Source organism: Scyliorhinus canicula, chromosome 21, assembly GCF_902713615.1.
Source record: "Scyliorhinus canicula chromosome 21, sScyCan1.1, whole genome shotgun sequence".
In the NCBI taxonomy this organism is placed as follows: Eukaryota; Metazoa; Chordata; class Chondrichthyes; order Carcharhiniformes; family Scyliorhinidae; genus Scyliorhinus; species Scyliorhinus canicula.
Genome location: NC_052166.1, coordinates 44,434,418 through 44,457,342, shown reverse-complemented (window position 1 = coordinate 44,457,342; position 22,925 = coordinate 44,434,418). Strand labels below are relative to the sequence as shown.

At 43.5% G+C, this 22,925-nt stretch overlaps 1 protein-coding gene across 8 annotated transcripts in view; it reads left to right on the top strand.

The window, feature by feature from the left end:
• The window catches only part of LOC119955553 (DENN domain-containing protein 1A-like), a 641,178-nt gene that overhangs the window by 229,170 nt on the left and 389,083 nt on the right, over window positions 1–22,925 (top strand). For all 8 annotated transcript variants that reach the window (XM_038781844.1, XM_038781841.1, XM_038781843.1 and 5 more), the window contains exon 5: window positions 15,042–15,161. In XM_038781844.1, the coding sequence (XP_038637772.1) occupies window positions 15,042–15,161 (120 nt within the window). The remainder of the gene's footprint in view (window positions 1–15,041; window positions 15,162–22,925) is intronic.

The window sequence follows — 22,925 nt, the reverse complement described above, 5'->3', positions numbered from 1 at the left end:
GTCATATTTTCCTCCCCAATCCTGGCCACCCCTAACTCAGTCACCACCACCGCCAGTAAAGGTTGGCAGTCGCGTGCGCCTCAAGCAGTCCCGACTGCTGATAAGGGCAGCACATCAGAGCAGCTATGCCTCAACAGCAAACACTATCTAAAGCTCACTGAAACCTGAGGCTAATTTTTGAGGGAAGTGGAGACAAAGAACATGTGGACAGATAACAACTTTGAACTCTGCTTCTCTTACTTTCTCTTGATTTATGTTCTTTGCAAGAAGGTGGAATGTCTCCCATCTGAGGGAGGAATTGGGATATGGAATGGGGAGGAAAGGGGACAGAGAGAATGGAAAATCAGATGAGAGTTTAATGCCTCAGTATACAAAGTGCCTTAGTGTTGCAGTAACATTTTACAAGATTTATTTAGCCAGCTGTCAGCCCATGGTTGTAAAATTTCAATGGAGCAATAGTTGTGACAGGCCAAAACTGTTCTTATTATCATTATTGTTATATATTATTCAGCTAATTTATGGGTGTCACAATATGTTCCTATTCTCTGCTGGGAATGTTTAGAAAAAGTGTTGGCACTTTGCCAATGGATAGGAAAATTGCGACCGAATGTTTGATGGATTGTGACAGTAACCTGGCACTGATGTTCTTGGTTGGAGAATGGTGACGTGTCTTAGGTGAGAGGAAAGGATTGTAGAAAAGTGCTTTACCCATCTTAGTGTTTCAAATGTCTTTGCTTATCAGCAGAAACATTTGCTAATTTGACAATCCTGCATACCTTTATCTGTGTCAGTGTACAACGTTTATGTGATTACACCATGTTTCCACGCTCTGTATATGATGAGTATTGACTTTAGACGTTTTGTTGGAAAACTAGTTGTGAAACTGGTTTTTAGTGCATGGAAACTCATTTGTTTTAAGTTTGTGAATGTTCAGTCATTGAGCCCATTCAAGGCAGATTGCTAGATTTTTGAATACTCAGCAATTTCTTTTTAGGTGTTTCATGAGATGTGAGCACTGTTGGCAAGACCAGCATTTGCGGCCCATCCCTAAGTACACTCGAAGGTGACAATAAGCCACTATCCTGTCTGGTGTAGTTAGGCGTACAGTGTTGTTAGAAAAGGAGTTCCGGTTGCATGACCCAAAGATAATGAAATAACGGCAATATAGTTCCAACTCAGGATGGCGTGTGCTTTGAAGCAGAACTTGCATGTATGCAAGGCTAGTATGCAGGTGTAGCAAGTAATGAGGAAATCTAACAGAATGTTATCATTGCTGTGAGGGGAATTCAACACAAAATGTAGGGAGGTTATGCATTGGTGAGGCCACATTTGGAAAACTGTGTACAGTATTGGTCCCCTTATTTAAGGAAGGCTGTAAATGCATTGGAAGTATTTCAGAGAATGTTTACTGGACTTATAAACTTAGAATGGGCGTGTTGCCTTGTGAGGAAAGGTTGGACGAGTTAGGCTTGTATCCGCTGGAGTTAAGAAGGGTAAGAGACAACGTGTTTGAAACATATAAGATCCTGAGGGGCCTTAACAGGGTGAATTTGGAAAGGATGTTTCCCCTTGAGGGGCAATATAGAGTTAAGGGTCACTTTTATAAAAATAAGGGGTTGCTGATTTAAGACAGTTGGGAGAAATTCTTTCTCTGAGGGTTTTGGAATTCTCTTCCTTAAAAGGCAGTGGAATCAGAGCCTTGAAATGTTTTCATGGCAGTGGTAGTTAGATTCTTGATGAGCAAGAGAATGAAATGTTATCAGGGGAAGGCAGGAATATGAAGGTGAGGTTACAATCAGATCAACCATGATCTTAATAAGCCTATCAATGTGTGTTGGTGGTGGAGGGAATGAATGTTTTAAAGTGGTGGTTTGAGTGCTGATCAAGTTGGTAGCTTTGTCATGAATGGTGTTAAGAGCATCTTAAGTATTGTTGGAACTGTACACATCCAGGCAATTGGAGAGCATTCCATTGCAGTCCTGATTTCATAGAATCCCTACAGTGCAGAAAGAGGCCATTTGGCCCATCGAGTCTGTACCAACCTTCCGATCGAGCACCCTACCTGTGATAACTCCTCCACCCATACCCTGTAGCCCCATAACTCACCTAACCAAGGGGCAATTTAGCATGGCCAATCCACCTAACCGGCACATCTTTGGACTGTGGAAGGAAACCGCAGCACCCGGAGGAAACGCACGCAGACACATGGAGAATGTGCAAGCTCTGCACAGGCATGCAGCCGAGGTTGGAATTGAACCTGGGCCCCTGGCGCTGTGAGCCAGCAGTGCTAACCGCTGTGCCACAGTGCTTTGTAGATGGAAAAGACTGTGGAAGTCAGGAGCGGATGTACTGCAGAATCACCAGTTCCTGACCCGCTCTTGTAGCCTCTATATTTATATGGCTGGTTTAGTTTAGTTTTTGGTCAATGGTAACTCAGAGGATGTTGATGGTGGTGGATTTATTGAATGTGATTCCATTGAATGGCAAGTGCAGGTGTTTTCATTTTCTATTGTTTAAGATGATTATTACCTGCCACTTGTGTGACATGAATGTTACTTACTGCTTATCAGCCAAACCTAAATGGTGTCCAGGTTGTGCTACATGTGGACATGGACTGCTTAAGTATCAGAGGGGTCACGAGTGGTACTGAATACTGCGCAGTCATCAACAAACATCCCCTGTTAAGGTCATTGATTGAAGCAGTTGAAGATGATGTTGGGTCTCGGACGCTACCCTGAGGAACTCCTGCAGCAGTGACCTGGGCCTGAGATGATTGGCCTAAACAACTACATCCATCTTCTGCTGTGCTCGGCATGATTCCAACCAGAGGAGAGCTTTCCCACTGATTCCCATTGCCTTCATTTTGTTAGGGCTGTGTGATGCCACACTCCGTCAAATGCTGCTTTGTTGTCAAGGGCAGCAACTCCTCATCTCTGGAATTCAGCACTTTTGTCCTGGTTTTGAACCGAGTAGCTTTGGTGGAATCCAATTATGCATCAGTAAGTAGATTATTGTTACGTAAGTGCTGCTTGATAGCATTGTCGATCAACACCTTCCATCATTTTGCTGCTGATGAAGGGTAGACTATTGGGATGGTAGTTAGATGGTTTGATTTTGCCCTGCTTTTTGTTAACAGCGCATCCTGGCCAATTTTCCACATTGTTGGGTAAATGTCAATATTGCAGCTTACTGAAACAGCTTGGCTAGAGGTGTAACACATTTTCAGTACCAAAGCCAGGAAATTCAGTGGCAATAGTCTTTGTTGTCTTTTATGCCTTCTTCCATTTCTTGATGCCATTTGGAGTGAATTGCATTAGCTTAAGACTGGCATCTGTGATGCAGGGGATCTGAGGAAGAGGCCACAATGGATCACCCACCTGGCACTTCTGGCTGAAAATGGGTACAAATGTTTCGGCCTCGTCTTTTGAGGGTGGGGATATTTTTGGAGCCTGCTTCTGCCGGCTAGTTGTTTAATTGTCCACCATCATTCAGGTGAATGTAGCAGGATTGCAGAACTTTGAACTGATCCATTGGTTGTTCAATTGCTGACCTCTTTATTGTATGCTGCTTCAAATTAAGGGGTATGGAGATGGTGCAAGGTGGTGAGCTAGTGTATTAGCTACGTGGATCAGATCAGTGGAGTAAGCTCAAAGTGCCTAATTACTCACTCTTATTTCTTGCACAAAATTATGCATGGAATCTTAGAAGAAAAGAGCAGTGTTTAAAATTATGTTTTTAGTGATGGAAAAGACAAGAAAATTTAGCATAGTTTTTTCCCCCCAAAGTTGGAATGAGAAAATCGGGGAGATTGTGATAACAATGCAAGAGGAACTAAAATGTATTGAGTTTATCCAATGTAACACATGTTTCTGTAAGTACATACTTTGAAATATATAGTCCTATGAAGTGGTTAAAGGCTGGTAAAAATGGCCATTTGTTGTTTAACTACAGTCGAAGCTCAGTGATAGCACTGTCATCCCTGAATCACAAGGTTGTACAATTAAGTCCAGTTTTGAAGATATGAGTATGTAATTTAGACTTCACTGCAGAACTGCAGGATGGCTGGGCTGGCAGAGATTTCACTGCAGAACTGCAGGATGGCTGGGCTGGCAGAGATGCAGCTTTTCAGATCAGATGTTAACTGAAGCCTCATCGGCCTTCTCTTGTGGTCACAAAAGCTCGCAGAGCACTATTTTCGATGGGCAGGGAATTTCTCCTGTCATCCTGGCCAAATTTATTCCTCAGCTAACATCATTCGAACAGATTATCTGGTTATTTATCTCATTGCTGTTTGTGGGACCATACTGCGTGCAAATTGACAGTCACATTTCTGTACATTTTATTGGCTGTATAGCATACCATGCAACATCTTGAGATGGACTATTTGCTGTTTGCAAAATTACAATGTTTAAAAACATAAGATAAATCCTTTTTTAAAATAAATATTTTTATTCTCCTCCTTTTTCACATTTTCTCCCAAATTTACACCCACCAACAATAAGCAGTAACGAATACAATGTCAATCCCCATATCAACAACAACAATCCCATCCTCCCACCAATCCCCAAACAGCAGCCCGCATGTTAACATAAACAAATAACAAAAAGGAATCAGGAATCACCCATAGTCACCATTAACACATACAGTCCACCCCCCCACCGGCCTTTGGCCGATCAGTGAGGCGAAGGCTACAAAATCTGCCTCTGCACAGTTTCCAACCCCGGCTGTTCTGATACCCAAAATATGGCCTGCCCTACGGAATGGCGGCAGCCCCCCCCGCCCAGCCGAGACACCACAAAATAGTCACTCTTGTGGAGAATTAATTTGTACTCTGAGAAAGACCCAAACACCCGAAGCATCTCCAATATTCCACCTATTGACACGTATAACAACATGTCATCGGCATACAAGGACACCCAATGCTCTACCCATCCCTTTCCATACCGCCAAACCTCTTAGGATAAATCCTTTTTTGCCCAGAATTTAAAACTCTGCAGTGATCAGATCTAAAATGCAAGACGCAACTAAAGGTTGGACACAGAGCCCACTTAACAAGAACCCAAATGGGTAGGTTCTTCCTGGAAGTGGAGAAAAGATGTGAACGGTGCCAAGGAGACCCAGCCAACTACGCACACATGTTCTGGTCGCCCCAGACTTGCTGGGTACTGGACAGCCTTCTTCAAGGCAATGTCCAAAGTGATGGGGATGTGGGTGGAGCCCTGCCCGAAAGTGGTGGTCGCCGGGGTATCAGAACAGCCAGATCTCTTCATGGGGAGGAGGGTGGTCGCCCTTGCCTTTGCCTCCCTGATCGCCCATCGTAGGATCCTGCTCAGCCGGTAGTGAGCAGTACCACCTGCTTCCCGTACCAGCCTCCCTGACCAGGCGCCGGACTATGGCGACTCGGGGCTTTGCACAGTAACTTCATTGAAGCCGACTTGTGGGCGATTTTCATTTCATTTTTCACTTAAAGCTGAGACTGGCTGTTCAACCGTTTCTCCAAATCTAATTTGCCATCCGGGGGTCGGAAGAAGGCTTCCTCAGAACGTGGGAGCCATTCACCCAACTGTTCCGGGACCTGTTTGTGGCCAACATACAAACAAATAGATAATCAAGTAGCCAAGAGCCAGGGGAAAGTAGCCAAGACATGAGGGAAGGGAGGGAGGGGTGGGGGCAGTGCAAGAGGTGACCAAAACACAGCTGAAAAGAAAGGGTTGCTGTAGAATGGCGGGGGAGGGGGTGGGGGTGGGGAAGTGGGGCAGGGAAGGAAGAAGGACAAGGGTAGGTGAATAACAGAGGGGCGCAGAGGGGGGAAACATAAACTGGAAGGTGGGCACGGGAAATTACAATGACCACAACAAACGCAGCCAGGCAACAGAGAGTTCAAAAGTACAGGAGAAAGGAACGACAGATGGCCGATGCAGAAGCAAAGACACAAAAGCATAAAGAAAATCGACCGGGAGAAGCAGGTAACATCAGGGATACCACCCAGGCGCCCCTCACACCCAGTTTTGTTTTGCCTGTATGTATCTAAAACAAAACAATAGAAGGAGTTAACCCCCCCCCCCTCCCCCGTATATGACATTTATATGACACGTATATGACATTTTTCTCTTCATTGCTTCTCTATATATATTTACATTTCCCCTGTTTTTATTTCCCACCCCGGGGCTTTTCAGTTATGTAGTGTTTTTGTTATTTATTTTTGGTTTCTTTGTGTGTATGTATAAAACCCAATAAAAACATTCTTAAAAAAAAATAGGAGGCCCTCCATCCCTTAGAGATTGACCGGGGTGGGGGTGAACAGGGAGAGATGGCAGCATAGTGGTCATTCTGTTGGGCTAGTAATTCCGAGAGCCAGACTAGTGCTATGTGAACATGGGCTCAAATCCCACCTCAGCAGCTGGTGGAATTTGAATTCAATTCATTAACAAATCTGGAATTAAAAGCTCATCATGTAATGGTGCTAGGAACATATCACCGACAGTTGTAAAATAACTATCTGGTTCACAAATGTCCTGTTGGGAAGGAAGTCCGCTGCCTTTACCTGGTCTGACATATCTGTGGCTTTTATCAGTGATGCTCACATCCCATTGAGAATAGATTTTTTTTAAAACTTGTTACGTTCCCAGTTGATATAACTGGATGGGAAGATCCCAGAATGGAACCCTGGCTCAAAAGACCGTAACTTATACTTTGTTTTATAAAACGTGGAAGAGCAGAGTCACAGTACTGCTAATTAGTTTTAACAACATGAAAAAAAGTATTTGTTAAACATGAAAATAATTGGATTATAATACAATAGTCCTTTACTCCGCCTTAGCTTAACAAATGCCCACAGATTACAATGTTCATTTTAATCTAAAATGGCCTCAGTATTACACACAGTCCCTTATAAGCAGACAGGATGACTGTGGCCAAATACACACATTCTGTTCTGAACTCAAGTTAGTGTCTGTGTATTTCTCCTCCGAATCCCCCAGATGAGTGTCATGTGAGAATTTCCTAATCCACTCCCAGAAATACACTTTAAAAATTTTTAATTCCCTCATAATAATGTTTTCCCTTGGCGGTTTGCATTCTCAAATCTAGTCCAGGTTTTACAAATAACATATTCAAACAAAGCTTCTGATCCAGTCCAGGACTTCACGCCAACCCCAATTGGATTTCTGGGTCTTGACTGCTCTGCAAACTGCTCCTAGTTACTTTAACTCTCGATTCGCAAACTGTATTCAAATGACATCAAACGTTTTGCCTACCTCGGAAGTCTGCTGTCCCACTTTAAATTGAGTTACTGCGATAGTCGCTTTAACTCTAAATACTTTGACAGTGCTGCCAACAAGCACGGATTTTCCTTATTTCATATGGAAAATCGGCTAGAATACGGCAATGCGATTTCTCAGGTTGAAACACGGAATCCACTGCAGCTCTCAGTCAAAACCTACACACCGCACTGACGGAGAGTAAGAGAGTCATTTAATCAAGGAGTTTTTTTTGGGGGGGTGGGTGAAAATGAAAATATTAAGAGGGAGCTCCCTGGAAAGGATTGGTGAGCTTTGGGGAGGGGCTGCTGCGTGAAGAGGAATTGATTAACAAGTGAATGCATTCCTCCCGCAACATTTCGCTATTTGGCTCTCGTAGAGAAAGACTTCTCTGCCATAAGAGGAGAATGCAGCAGTGATGATTGGGGTACACCAAGCTGTTACTTCCTTTGTGAAGAAAGAAAACACAGATAACAGCATTGTGCAATCTAGAAAATACAAAATACTCAAAACATGTCTGCACGAGATGGTTGTCCTGGGAAAAAGCACTAGACAGATTTCTGGGCCAATGTTCTGCGTTGCAAGAGTACTTCTCCCAAGAAGCAGAATCTGGAAGGAAGAAGAAATAAAGAGGACTTGAGAGGAGCTAAGCAGCTGAAGGTTGACATTTCTGGAAAGACTTCTGGAAAGACTTCTACCAAGCCTCCAGCGGCAGAGACCATCACCAACGAGACTGCTGAACCTCCACATGGACAAGGTAGTTTTACATGTAGCACAGCATCTACATGAAGAACATTGTTTGCAGGAACAGCATTCATGTTCTGAAGGCAAAGAGTGATTGTCTGGTTTCGGCTTCTTTGAGGAATCAAGCCTCTGCAACAGTGAGACCCAAAAAGACTAGTGCAGGATTTGTTCAGAAAACGGCTGTTCTTTGCATGGTAGCAAGACTGACAATAGTAAGACTGGAAAAAAGCAGCAGTTCAAGTGCTGAAAACTAGAAAAAGTCTCCCACAGCTTGAAACCCTGTTGTTAATACAATAGTAGAGCCATCTCAAAGAAAAGCTGCCGGGATTTATGCAAAGCTTTGTCACAGAAACGTATTGTGTCTTTCTTCAATAGGTTCAATTTAGCGCTCCAAGAAGAAGCTCCCAAGGTACAGACTCCACATCAGAAGTTGCTTGATTTTCTTCAGGATATGTTGCTTCGCTGGATGCAATTGCCTGCTAACTGCATATACAAGGACGACTACAATTAGAAGTCCGATGAAGACCTCATCATTGGTGGACAAGCCAGGCAGTTTCTCAAGATGGGACACCTCACTGCGCAAGACAGGAGTAACTTCTACTTCATAGAATCATAGAATGTACAGTGCAGAAGGAGGCCATTTGGCCCATCGAGTCTGCACTGGCCCCTGGAAAGAGCACCCCATCTAAGCCCACACCTCCACCCTATCCCCACATCACCCTCTCCCCGTAACCCCATCTAGCCTTTTTTTGGACACCAAGGGCAATTTGGCATAGCCAATCCACTTATCCTGCACATCTTTGGACTGTGGGAGGAAATCGGAGCACCCGGAGGAAACTCATGCAGACATGGGGAGAATGTACAGACTCTGCAAAGACAGTGACCCAAGCCGGGAATCGAATGTGGGAACCTGGAGCTGTGAAGCAACTGTCCTACCATGCCGCATACTTATCAGTATGAATGTTGTAGTATGTGACTATATACCACCAAATTTCCCTTTCAGGACCAATCGTTGCTAGATGCAAGAGTGGCAAATCCAAGGGGGAGGATGGAGACAAACTTTACATCAGTTTGTTACTTTGCAAAGCGATTCCATGTCATGGAAGATGTTCTAGATGATTTAGAAGTGGAATTTGCTCAATTCCAGGTTGGCATATTGGAAGGTATTGCATTAGACAGGTGATCAGCCGAAGTTTGGGTGCAAAACTCCCAGCTGAGGGGAAAATCAAACAGTGAGCTGAAGTATCGTCACCTTCAAAATATAACGCTGGCAGTCTTGTCAGTCATGCACAGAAACGCTGAAGATGAAGAAATCTTCAGTCTAGTCAGCAAGGGCTCCGCTCCGCTTTGGCCCAGATTAGGAACCAAGATACTTTCTGACTTTCTAGTCCAGAAAATCTACTCTCAAGCCAAAGTACAGTGCTGTCACAAAATGTAATTCAATGCAAAACTGCTTGATAGGTGTAAAAAAAAGCTACATATACAGACCTAAGTAAGTCCGCAGTAAACTCTGAAATTAAGATGTAGTGTAGCTTGAAGGACTATTCCACATGAAAGGAGGTGATTGCAAGAGTATTTGACAAATGCAAAAGAGCTGCATCAGTAAGGTTGAACTGAGCTCTGATACTGTTGTAAGGTCAGTTTTGAACTTCATGTAAAAGGGTGAATGGTTTATTCACATTTTCATAGATTTACTGAATGTTTGAAACTTAGTTCAAAAAATCCACTCATGATGATGATGTGAAGTGATTTGCACTTCCCATTTGTGCTTTAGACTTGTGCAATAAAAGTATGATGGCAATTTTTTCTTTGAAATTAAAATATTGATTTTACTGCCAAAATATTGATTTTTGGTATGTGGAAAACTGATTTCGGTTGGAAAATGTTGGCAGCTCTGCTTTGATTACTCTTCCTTGAATTCTTCTGAATAATATTTGGCCTCTGTTCACCTAACTTCAGATTTCTTAGACACTCTTTCTGTCCCAATTCCCCGGTTATCTGAACTGTATCTTGTTCCTTTGGAACTCCCTTGTCCTGTCCAGCTTTTCCTGGCAGAGTTGAGAGCTGTTCACTTCTCAGTGACCTGGCTCCAACTTCTCTGGTTTCAAGTTAAAACTAAGAATAAAAGAAATCCCTTTCCTCTGGAAGTGGCCTCCTGTTGCTAAGCACCAACTTCTATTTATTCTTCACATGGTAGCCCTCTCTAAGCACAAAAGAAGTACAGTGGGAACTCTGAAGACCATTGAAAAATGTTTCATTAAAACGGTCACAGCTGCCAGACTGGTAAAAAGAAAAAAAACTTGCATTTATATGGTCTTTTTCATGACCACCTGATATCTCAATGTTTTACAACCAATGAAATATTTTTCGTGTGTAGTTGTAATGTCGGAACCCCTTCTCAGGGGGGGCAATGAATAAAGCATCTTGTAATTGTGGTAATGGGGCGTTGTGTCAAAAATGGTTGCTGATGTGCTCACCCCCTCCCCTTGTGTGTCCCTGGAGGCTGTCTCCATACCTGAGCTGTGTTTCAGCCTTTTGGTGGGGTGAGGGAGAGATAGAGAGGCACTACACACTTTTAAAATTTAGTTTTCAGTTCCAGTGTGGTTGCTTGAAGTAATTACGACTACTGTCATTGGAAATTCACTTTCACTTGAATGGAGAAGCTCTAGCTTTTTCTGGTGAGTTTAGTGTAAGGGCCCTTTGTGTAGATTCCCTTATTTCCCATTTCTTTATTTTTGCTGTTATAATTTTGATCCATGGATGCTTTTTTAAAAAAAAAAGTAATTTTTATTGAAAAATTTTGTATTTATACAACAACAACGAACCGTAATAAAATACCAACAACAACAATAATGATAACAGTCATAAAAATTCGCCCATCCTTAATGAACAACAAAACATATTAACAACAACAACTTAAATTAACACAATGTTACATAACCATAGAAAAAATAGAAACAATAATAAGGACCCCCCCCCCCCCCCCCCCCCCCCCCCCCCCCCCGGGTTGCTGCTGCTATTGACCAAGATACCTATCTTTGAGCCAGGAAGTCATGAAAAGGCTGCCACCGTTTATAGAACCCTTGTATTCATCCTCTCAGGGCAAATTTGACCCTCTCCAATTTCATAATGGACATATATTGTTTTTTTTACTTTACTTTCATTTTAACACCCCTCTTTTCCCTCTATTTGTTTGTCTGTCTTATGTGAGTGTGTAGAGGGTGGGGGGAGGGTTAGGAACCAGATAATAGTCAACCTGTAGTATTGGCTGCATATTTAATTGTAGTCATTGTTATTCATGAATTCATTGTTTAAATTCCAAACCTGGTGACTGTAGTTATGGGACAGCCTAGGGCCAAAGAATTTGGTTATTTTCGTTAAAACTATTTGTTATTTTCAATTGTATTGCGATGATGGGTCAAGTGGGGCTGGAATTGACTGTGCAGTAGCCTAGGGGGTCGTAACATTAGTTGGTAACTATCAGGGAAGTCCTGCAACTTCTCATTGCTCTATGTGCTCATGCTGTGCCTGTCAGTGAGGGACACTTACTGTGTACCTTCTTGAGGACCAGGGTGACTTGAACACCAACTCCCTGTTGTTGGAACTTGCTGTCTGTTTTTTTCCGTAACAATGCAGATCGTTAAGGCTATGGTCCAATAATGTTGGAGCTACTAAAATGATCAGCCTGGTTACTACTGTTTTTGATCTTTTAATATTCACCCTAGTTGAAATAATCTCTGGCTTTGGTGGGTTCATTATATCTCTCTGACAGGTATTGCAAGCTTTGACCAATATTACATTCTGACATTGCTTTTCTGTGACTAGATATAGATACTGGAACTGCCGTTGTTCCTATTACCACAAGAGTGATGAAAGCACAGTTCCATAAGTTCTTCAGTATTTCCATCAGATGTTTTTGCCATTGATTTATCAAATCTTTGGTTTTGAACATTAGTTGAATTTGTTCTTTAAAAATATAGGCTTTGATGTTCTTATAGTGCTTTTTATTGAGCCATTTTATGCTTTACTTGGAAGAGGTTGTGTGTTTTTGGATCTGAATTGCCACTTTCCTAGCTTATATCACTCCTAGCTCCCCGCTCCAACCTGTCACCAACACACTATAACTTACATTGACATAGATTCTTTAATGTAGAGAAAACACTCTACAAAATCATTTTCAAAGAGATGGGTTTTAAGGATCATATTGAGGGAAAGATGTAGTTGGAGAGACAGATGAAAGGAAAGGGTGCACAAAAAGGTTAGAGTTGGATGAATCGCAATTTGAGGGAGAGAGGGATGTAATGCCTCGAGAACGGGAGGAGCTTGTGAACATGGGAAGGGTTGATGTTCTTGAGCTTTAAACACAAGGATGAATGTGCTAGGGGACCTGGGAGACAGTGCAGGTCAATGAATACAGGGGTGACCTAATAAAGGTGTCCTTGCTGTGGGTTTCATCCCTTCTGCACGAATATTCACACTCCCAGTACAGTATCACTTATAGTCACTGTGGGTAGTTTGAAAATTAGTTTTCTACTACACTCTTCTTCAAAGTGCTCTCCGTTTCATAATTTTTTTCAATAACTTTTATGGGGTAAATTGGCAAAATCATATGCAAACTGTTATTCTGCTTTGACACCTGGTTTCTGATGTATTTCTTCACAGTTATGGGAATTAATCTGGAAGAAGGAGTTTAAAATGTGCTTCTCTTTCCAGCATTTTCATTATGTATTTGGCCATCTTCCAATGTATGCCTTAACAGTAGTTTATTAAGTTTGCAGCAACTTTCTATTCTGTGTTGATCACATGTTTTTATGCTTTAATTTGTAATTCACTTTGCCAAGGTTTCTTTGACAGCCTATCCCAAACACATAACCATTACCTCCTAGAGGGACAAGGGCAACAGGCAGATGGGAATCTCACCACATGAAAAATTCCCTCCAAGGTCCCAACTTGCTGGGTTGGAACAATATCAATGTTTTTTTCATTGTCATTAGGTCACAAATCATGGAACCCTGCCTCCCTGACAGTACTGCATCTCACCACCCACATTTTTGAGGGCAATTAAAGATGGGCTTTGTTGCTGGTACCTACATCCCCTGGTTGAATGAATAAAAAATATAATTTAAGGCCCTTTCATCGAGAATAAGGCACAGCCCAGAGTTGTGCTGTCAGTGCTTTCAATACAGTTTGGACAATTGGTTCTAATTCCTCTGACATTTTGATTATTTCCGAATCTGCTTTGGTGAGATAAACTGATTGAAAAGTCTGGAAGCTAAATTAGAGTTTGTGGCCCAAATAACTGGTATCAAAAAGTAAATTTATAATGCTCCCATTGCCAGGTATGGATTACATTATATGATTACCTTGTCATGTGAGAGCACCTTTAGGAAATGGGTGTTTATAAATGGGTGTGCATATAAGTATCTGTCGTGAGAGTACCTTTAAGAAATGGGTGTTTACTACTGCAGTGATGTCAGCGAGTGGGTGGAGCTGGGCTGCCTGTCAGCTTTTTACTTTTGTTTTTGAGCAGGCTGCAGGGTGTGGTTTAGTTTTGTTTTCAGTGTTGGAGCTGAAGCCAGACCAAGCAGGTGTACTGCTGTTCTCTGCGCCATCAAAAGACTATCTCTTGATCATTTAGTGAATTCAGAATTATAAATGTTCTCAGTAGTGAACCTAATGTGCTTCTGGTAAAAGGTGTTTTAAGTCTTATGGATGTTAAAAGGAAAGCTTAAAGCATGACTTAGTGTTGTATTCTTTGGGGGTTGTATTTGAATTGATGGTTGCTAAGATGTTGAAAAAAATGAAAATCGCTTATTGTCACAAGTAGGCTTCAAATGAAGTTACTGTGAAAAGCCCCTAGTCGCCACATTCCAGCACCTGGTACGGTCACTGTTTTAAAAAGGTTAACTTGAGTTCGTAGAATAAACATTGTTTTGCTTTAAAAAATACTTTTCCATTTCTGCTCTACACACCTGTAGAGTGGGCCATGTGCTCCCCATACCACAATATATTAAAGGTTGTGGGTCAGGTGAACTCCATGATACACTTTGGGGTTCTCTCAACCCGGGCCCATAACAACCTCAAAATTATTTTTGGCCGGCATCGGTTTCCTTTGTTGCAATTATTTGAAACAGTCTTGACATGCAACAAAGTGAGACAAAAATGTTTGTTTTGACTTTGACAATTTCTGTCATTTCCAGTTTAGCTGAAGACTATTGTTTTTGTGTGTTTGCAGCATTAATGTTGCACCACGCTTGGAGCAGTATGTATGTGGCATCTCTGTTGACAGCTTGGTTGACATTGGAAGTTGAGGAACAGAGGTTGGATGTAATAACAATACAGAAACAGAGCCAAAATTGTAGATAAAGCCACATAACTTTTAAGCTTCAGGCATGAAGTGGACCCAATAAAGAAGAAAAAGCAGCAGTGCAGGGATAATGATACAGTTAACTAGAAAGTGCTTATGGTAAAATGTAAAGAAGGTGCAAAACAAAGTGGATTCAACAGAAGCCAAGGAAGTTGGTTTTAATACAGAAAATATTTGGAAAGAGGTTGGTGCATCAGTTACCTCATTGTGAACTGTCACGGAAGAGAGAAAAAAACTTGCATTTGTACAGCGCCTTTCATGAGCACCGGGCATTTAAAAGCGTCAATGAAGTATTAAGCGTAGTCACTGTTTATGTTTGAAATAGTTGCTGTTTAATGTAGAAAATGTGGCAGCCAATTTGCACGTAGCTGGCTCTCACAAACAGCAATGCAATGAAGGCTAGATAATCTGTTTCTATAATAGTAACGATTAAAAGAAGTTACCAAAATTATGGAGTTTCTGTATATACATCAATGCCACTGTAAAATTAATATAATTATATTAAAAAAAAAATTAAAGATTGGTAAATTTTCTATAGCATTACTTTTAAAAGTTTCTTTCCGGAAAATCTGAGTGGAGTTCAGCGATGCTGGTTCAATGACATGATTTGATTAGACGTCTTTATCTAATGGTCAGTTGAAAATACACTTCTGCTTTGTTCTCTTTTTCAGCCTTGCAGTCAGCCAAGTTGGCCAGAACTTTACATTTGTGCTCACTGACATTGACAGCAAACAGAGGTTTGGATTTTGTCGCTTATCTTCTGGGGCCAAAACTTGCTTCTGTATCCTAAGGTGAGACAGCAAAGGGTATATACAGCCATGGAACTTAACATGAGCTTCTGGTTTGTGACAGACATCACATTTCAGCTGACAGACTCGATTCTCATATCCTTTCCCAACAGGTCATTGTACTAAGGGGTCAGTCGTAACCACATTGTTTTGGGGACAAGGACCCTCTGTGATCATAAGGCTCTTTCTTGTATAGTAGTTTCAAATTTGTTTTGGGCAAAAGCCCTTTTTTAGAATAAATAACACAGTCGTTGGCATTGTTTAAGTTTGCACTACACTTATGAGCCAGTTCACCTGCAGTAAACTGAAAAATTAAAGGGTCATTGTCTTCTATAGTAGTTTGTGTAATTATGCTCTGTTTTGTTGATTTAACCATTGACAGACTCATCTATATTTAGATTGAAGGAATATGTATTTTGTATAACATAGACCAACGTTTCAACTTGCAGTGTTATCTTTTATTGCAGCCTTGCATTCTTTAAATGAAACTGACATGAAGCAGATGTAATTAAATAAATATCCAAGGAAAGTTATAACACTTTGAATTAGGTACACAAATAAAGAGCAAGCTGTAAAGCTCTATTCATAACACCTAAAACTAAGTGTAGTACTGAAGTAATTTACAGGATCAAGATGCCAGTTAAAAAAGTTAAACTGTTGAAATTTGCAGTACTGATTCCTATAGGACTTGGTGTCAACTTTCTGGTTGATTTTATTTTATGAAACTGATTATTAGAAAACAATTCTGAAGGTTCAAGTTTTAGCAGTAGTTCAAATTAGCTTCCTAAATTCTACAGCTACTGCTACGTGCATTTTTTAAAACACATTCTTTTATAGGAATATATTTGTTTGTGTGTTTTGGCTTAAATTTGAAGTGTTTTTGCAATCTGGATGTAAAGGTAACTTGACGTATAATGTCTGATCAATAGTAATATTGGGCGGAATTCTCCGTCTTGTGACGCCGCAAATGCGAACCGTGTTCGTACAGAGAATCGGGCGCCTTCCCAAAATTGAGGTTCATGGCCGGCGCAGATTTGGGTGCCATGTTCGAGTCCCTCGCTGGAAGTGATAACTTGGTTTGTGTCCTGCGCTGGCAGCATGCAAAACCGGCATTTTCTGAATTTAAATGCAATTAGTACGTTTGGCCCAAAATGCTCCAGGACTCCACAATGCTCTGCCCCCTCAGGTGAAATCACGCGGGCGCGGTTTACTACAGGTATTTACAAACGAGGACTGGGCGCCGGGGTGGGCAGAGAAAATAAGCAAAGCTTGAAAATTAAAAAAAAATTGTACTGCTTGTTATGGAGTGGCTGCCAGGGCCGGAGGATGTAGCGGGGAGTGACATGGTGACAGCTCTGTGGATTTGGGGTGTCCCCCTCAGGATTGGTATGGCCTGGCTCAGACCGCCATTGCTGCAATATTAGTTTTAAACGTACCCATTTTGCACGTTACAGGTTGCTTAATCTGGCTGCTTAATCTGTTGACTGCTCACTGTATCCTGCAAATGTGCACATCACTCTGGAGCCCACTCAGACCACCCGTCTGGAAACCCTCAGACCTGAGCTGACCCATCAATGAGATGGGCGTGGCCAAGTTCAATCAATGGCAGCCCAGATGTTGGCACTCAGCGCACTTATCAGAAGCGCAGCTGTACTGCAGGGGAATAGCACAGTGGCACTATCAGCTAGCCCACTGCAGGATCGGCAGCTGTCTCCAAGCCCTGCCTTTCCACCAGGCTCCTGCTTGCCATTCAGTCCCCAGGCAGGTTTTCACATGCTGTGTGTCACACATAGGACACGCATCACATTGCAGCAACTCTTCCAGCTGACGCACACTTCCCTGTCTCACCCCCATCCCTTTGACCTGTTCACACACAATCCTCTAAGAATGGAGGCAATTGGTGGCACACCATGACCCTCTCCACTCCACAACCAGGTGCCACCCTGCTGTCAGGATAACACATGGCCCACCCGAGGACACCCACAGTAGACCTCACTGTAGAGACAGGACAGGGGTCGCAGAGCCTATAGCTGACATGGGTTGCTGCAACCATTGGCACCCCTGTTGATAGGGTGCTGAGGATAGAGGCTCACCGGTTCCACTCCCTGCTGTGGACAGGGGTACAGTGTGGAAGGCAGAATATCAGGGTAACGGGTGGGAGTGGTTTCAGGGGGACATTTGGAGGCTGGAGCTGAAGTGCAACTCAGGGTCACCATGTAGCCTGTTGGATCTGGATAGCCAAGGGAATACACATCTTGCCAACATGTGTATCGCCCTCTCAGAAGAGCAGGGGCCAGCCGTTGAGGCTCCAGTGCTGGCAGAGGAGGATGTGCGAAGGAGGCGCCACATAAGTGACAAATATACCACCTGCTAAATGCCTGTCATTTGGGGAGATGCCTGTGCCGCCAAAGACTTTGGCTAACCAAGGAGCCTGTGCACCACCTGTGCCAGATGATGGCACACCTGGCATTGCGGGGGATCCCCGCTCCCAGTGGCTGTCAAGGTGACGGTCGCCCTGAACTTTAATGCCACAGGATCTTTCCAGGGGCTGAGCAAGGACCTTTCTGGGATCACTCAAACATCCGTTCACAGTTGCGTCCGTTCTGTGTTGGATGCCCTGTGTGACTAGACAGCGGACTATATAAAGTTCAATCTAGACCAAGCCCACCAGGGTGCCCAGGCAGCAGGATTTTCTGGCATGGCCAAGATGTACCCCCATGAGCACTGGCTCATCAGGGGGTGCTGTTCGTCAATCGGAAGGGCTTCCGCACCCTGAATGTGCAGTTGGTGTGTGACTTCCATCATGGAAGCCTGTGCCCAATACCTGGGCAGAATGCACGATGCCTACATCCTGGCGCACCCTTCGATTCCTGGCACCTTCAAGGTGCTCGCTTTGATGAAGTGTTGGCTCTTGGACGACAAGGATTACCTGCTGAGGCCATGGTTAATGATGCCTGTCCCGAGGCCCCAGACCAGCGCGGAGAAGCGCTTTAACGACGACCATACACCAACAAGCAGGAGTGAGACTAAGCGGTGCATCGCCGCCCTCGAGATGCCTGGACCGTTCCGGTGAGGAGCTCCAATATAGTCCCAGGAAGATCTCTGACATCGTGCTGGCCTGCGCTGCATCCTGCACAACATAATGCAGCAGAAGCGAGACATGCTGGTGATGGGGCCACCCAACGTGTGCTCCAGGGCCGCCGCACATGGACAATCTCATCCATTCCAGATTTGGCAACTAACAAGCCTGCCCACTGGTAGCTCTGCTACCTGTCTCGCCTCTTCTCTCCCCCGCCCCGCCCCACCCCGCCCCTTCCCCATAGCCACTCACATTCTCCCCTGTCCCTCCTCCCATCATGTGATCCCACCACGCCAGCTCCTTTCCCCTCTGTGTCCTACCAGCATCACTACAGGGTGTTGGCCAAGGCAGGAAGTATGTGGGTCTTGTCCACGGGATGGAAAATGATGACAAGTCTCTGAGATGAGATCTGGCGTTCCTCATCGTTTGAGAAAGTCAGACTCCTGCCTTCAGGATCACCTTCCACTGACCGCCCGGGTGATCCCTGCTTGTATGCTGGCCATTCCATCTCATGCGTCCCACACTTACACTCTAGGCCCAGCCCAAGACACAGTTCACAGCGCCAGGGACCTGGGTGCGATTCCCGGCTTGGGTCACTGTTCGTGCAGAGTCTGCACGTTATCCTCGTGTCTGCCTGGATTTTCTCCGGGTGCTCCGGTTTCCTCCCACAAGTTCCGAAAGAGGGACTTGTTAGGTGAATTGGACATTCTGAATTCTCCCTCTGTGTACCCGAATAGGCACCAGAGTGTGGCGACTCGGAGCTTTTCACAGTAACCTTTTTGTGACTGGGCCAAAGTCTGGAGCGCCGCAACAATGTCCATGTGGGCCTGGTACATGGCTGCCTGTGACTGGGCTCCCCTGTCCTGTGCCTCAGCCATCAACCGCACAGTGTACCCCAAGCCTTGTACGTATTTACCCATGGCTGTGACTTTGACACGAGGCTTCCACCGAGGACGTCATCTGTTCAATGTTGCCCTGAGTACCATGCAATGTCAGCACGATCTTCTGCAATTGAAGCAGTTGGACCCCTCCAACTGCACCTACAGGCACTAGAAAGTTGCTGACACCCCCATTCTGTAGATCCTGGTTCTGAGCCTACATCTCCACCAGTGATGAATCATATATCCAGAAGCACGATGCTTGTCCGGGCTACAGCTGATTCCTGGGATCAGGTAGTCCTCCGACCGGCCGCTCTCTCGTGAGTTCCTCCCTCCACCTGATGTGCAGCATTTGTGACGTGCGCCCCAAAAGGAGCATCACCACTAAAATACCCCACCTAGTTGATAGACTCTGCGATGGTGGAGTGTGCAGGTAAAGTGCCGAGAAGTCGGTGTCATCCCCGGACTGGTCCTCCAGGGTATGCTGGGGTTGTGGCTGGGGGCGAGATACTACAGACCATCCTGATTACAGGGCCGGCATGGCCTGTTGGTGATTCGGCAAGACAAAAGACAAGACACTTGGTGAGATCTTGGGAGGGAGTGGTCTGGGGAAGGTGGGCGACTCACTTGCTGTAGGGACATCATTTTGGGTTCCGGACTCGGTTGGTTGTCGCATGCTGACTTCCGTCTAAGAGCCCTCTTCTGCATCTCTCCCGTAATCCCATCAGCCTCTGGTTAGCGGGGGTGAGGTTCCTGAGGTCCAATCGCCACCTACGTTCTTTTCCTGCTCCCTTCTGTTATCGGCTGTCTTTTCCTAGGGGACACATAGAGGACTTGGTGAGACCCATGGAGGTGAGTTACAGCTCTGTGTCCGCAAAGTGGGGTGCTACTCTTCGTGGAGCCTTGCTCTACATTCACGTGGGCAGAGTGCTGACCACATTAGCAAGTCCTGAATTGCTCCAGAAATAGCACCCCCGGTTAATTCGACTATCACATTATGAATTGGGAATAATTATATCACAATTACCATTCCTTCAGTGATTATTAAGTATCACCACATAGAGAAGCCAAACCATTATCTGGTGTGACACTTGGACTAGCAAAATAAATAAAAAAATAAAAGTAAAATAAAACTGCCACCATCACTTCCACAGCGAATATAGTTTTTAACAAAAAAAATCAACTGGTTTCCAAGTATGACCTCTAAGAGGATATTGCCTACCTTTTCTAAACACGCTGTGTTGAATCGCTTCATTATTTAAAAAAATTCAATCAAATTTCATCTAAAGTGGTGTTTTTCCAAAGCGAAAGTATATTTTTCTTGGTCTTATCCTAATAACTTACGAACACTTAGATTTTGTACAGACTTGGTTACCGTGCTCTGCACCTTTTACAGAATTTCAATATTCTTCATGTTATACAGAAAGCAAAATGGAACATGATACTCAAAGCGTGAATGTTTAAAACCCCAATATTGGATAAGTGCAGTTTTTTGTTTTCTACTCATCAGTCCTCGTAATACATTTTAAAATGTTCATGGTTGTCCTTACTTTTAATGAGCAATTGATTCTTCGCCTCGGTCTGTTTAAATATTTTGTCTTTAATGCATACTTCTAATTGTAAATGCAGAACAGCTGAATCACATCTACCATACATGGGGCCATTCACCTGTTGTAACTAAATCAGTTTCTTGTCACAGTGTGTATACCTATTCGTAAATTAAAAGTTGCGTGTGTTGTACATTAAAAGTATACATTATACTGTTGAGTTCCTGGGATGAACACATTGGAAAACTTTTCTGATTGACTCAAATAACTACTGTTAGCTGCCATTTTGCTCCAATATAGTCACTTTTAGGAACATATTGTTGAAAAACAAACTACACAAAACCAATCTATTAAGTTGCTCTAACTGTTACCTAGTAACAGCAGGATATATGTACAAATACTTGTATCACCTATCTGTCAGCTGTTTTATTTTCAAACTGCTTTTGGGCTCCATGTTGAATTATGCCTCATTTAAATTCCTAATTTACAAATAATGCTCTAACCAGTCCTTTTTGCAGGCTTAGACTTTACCAAATAATGTTTCTGCTGCTTTACAGATGATTGAGCTTAGTGGCTTCCATGATTAATTGAAACCAGGATCAGCACTTCCGGGTAAACCTTTGGAGTGTAGTAATCATTTGAGCGACAGTACTGGTATTTGGCATCATCACGTGTGCAAGGGATGTTGATGAGTTGTGCGCTATTGTGTTTGGTACTCTGAAAGCTTGGGGGGAGAGCTGCACCTTTACTCTGATGTCGAGAAGAGCGTGATTGGTGTAGCGATCTGCACTATGGTAGTTGTGGGTGTGGAGAAAGCTGGGCAGATCATGCCTTGCATGATGAATAGATTTAGTTGGTGCCAATGCCCAGACCTTGGGTGATGATGTCTGCCATCAAGGAAGCTGTTGCTATTGAAAGTTCACTCAGGGCACAAAACTCAAGAAGGCATTGTCCGTTATCGTTGATCGGGCGGCATGGTAGCACAGTGGTTAGCACTGTTGCTTCACAGTCCCAGGGTCCCTGGTTTGATTCCCGCTTGGGTCACTGTCTGTGTGGAGTCTGCACGTTCTCCCCGTGTCTGTGGGGGTTTCTTCTGGTGCTCCGGTTTCCTCCCACAAGTCCCGAAAGACGTGCTTGTTAGGTGAATTGGACATTCTGATTTCTCCCTCTGTGTACCCGAGCAGGCGCCGGAGTGTGGGAATATGACAACTAGGGGATTTTCACAGTAACTTCATTGCTGTGTTAATGTAAGCCTACATGTGCCAACAATAAAGATTATTATTATCTTGTGTATACTTTGACGATTGAAGCATGTTGCCCTCAACACATGCATTCAATTGACCCAGGATGAATAACCTCATTTAGAATGTTTCTCAACGTCACCTAGGGAGCTGTAGAAATATTCTTTGTCTGAGATTCTAACGTACAGATGTGGTGCATAAGCACATATAAAGTTGACTACTGTTAAATGATGTTATAACTGGACGGGATGATCCCAGAATTGAACCCTGCGCAAAAGACTGTAACTTTTATTTTTTTGTTAGAAAATGTGGAGGAACAGAGCCACAGGAAAAAACATTTAATAAACATGAAAGGTTGGTTTATGCTGTAATACTCCTTTACTTCCCCCTTAACACAGATTTTAAGATTAGCATGGATTACAAAGTACACCTTAAAGTACAGTAATCTCAGTAACACAATGTCCCTTCAAGCACATGGATTAGCTGTGGTCAAATACACACTCCCCTCTGAACCCAAGTGAATGTCCATGGATTATTCCTCCGAATCCCCCCAAATGATTGCCATAGGAGAGTTTCCAAACTCCACTCCCAAAAAAATACACGCTTTCTAATTTCCCGTCCCAACAATGCTTTTCATCAGCAGTTTGCATTCTGAAATTCTGACTGTGATATATGGACTGCGTACAGTTTTCAAGAAAAAATGCTCAGCCATTTCCATCTCCCTGTCCATGGTGCATGTGGGTATATTCCGGCAGGACGAACCCACAAATGTGGCAGTCCTCTGAAAGGCCGAGTTCCCAAGTTTGTTGATAATCATCAGATAGAGGGGGCTTAATTGGCTCAGATATGTCCTCAGGATGAAAAGCGGCTGCACACCCCACAACATTCTGTATGGTGAGGTAGCCTGACCATATGATCAAGTGGATCCCCAAAGGTCTACTTCACGGATGCTTGCAAATGTGGCATGAAGGCTCTGTGCATCGATTATCATACCTTGGAGTTACTAGCTGATGACAAAGGAA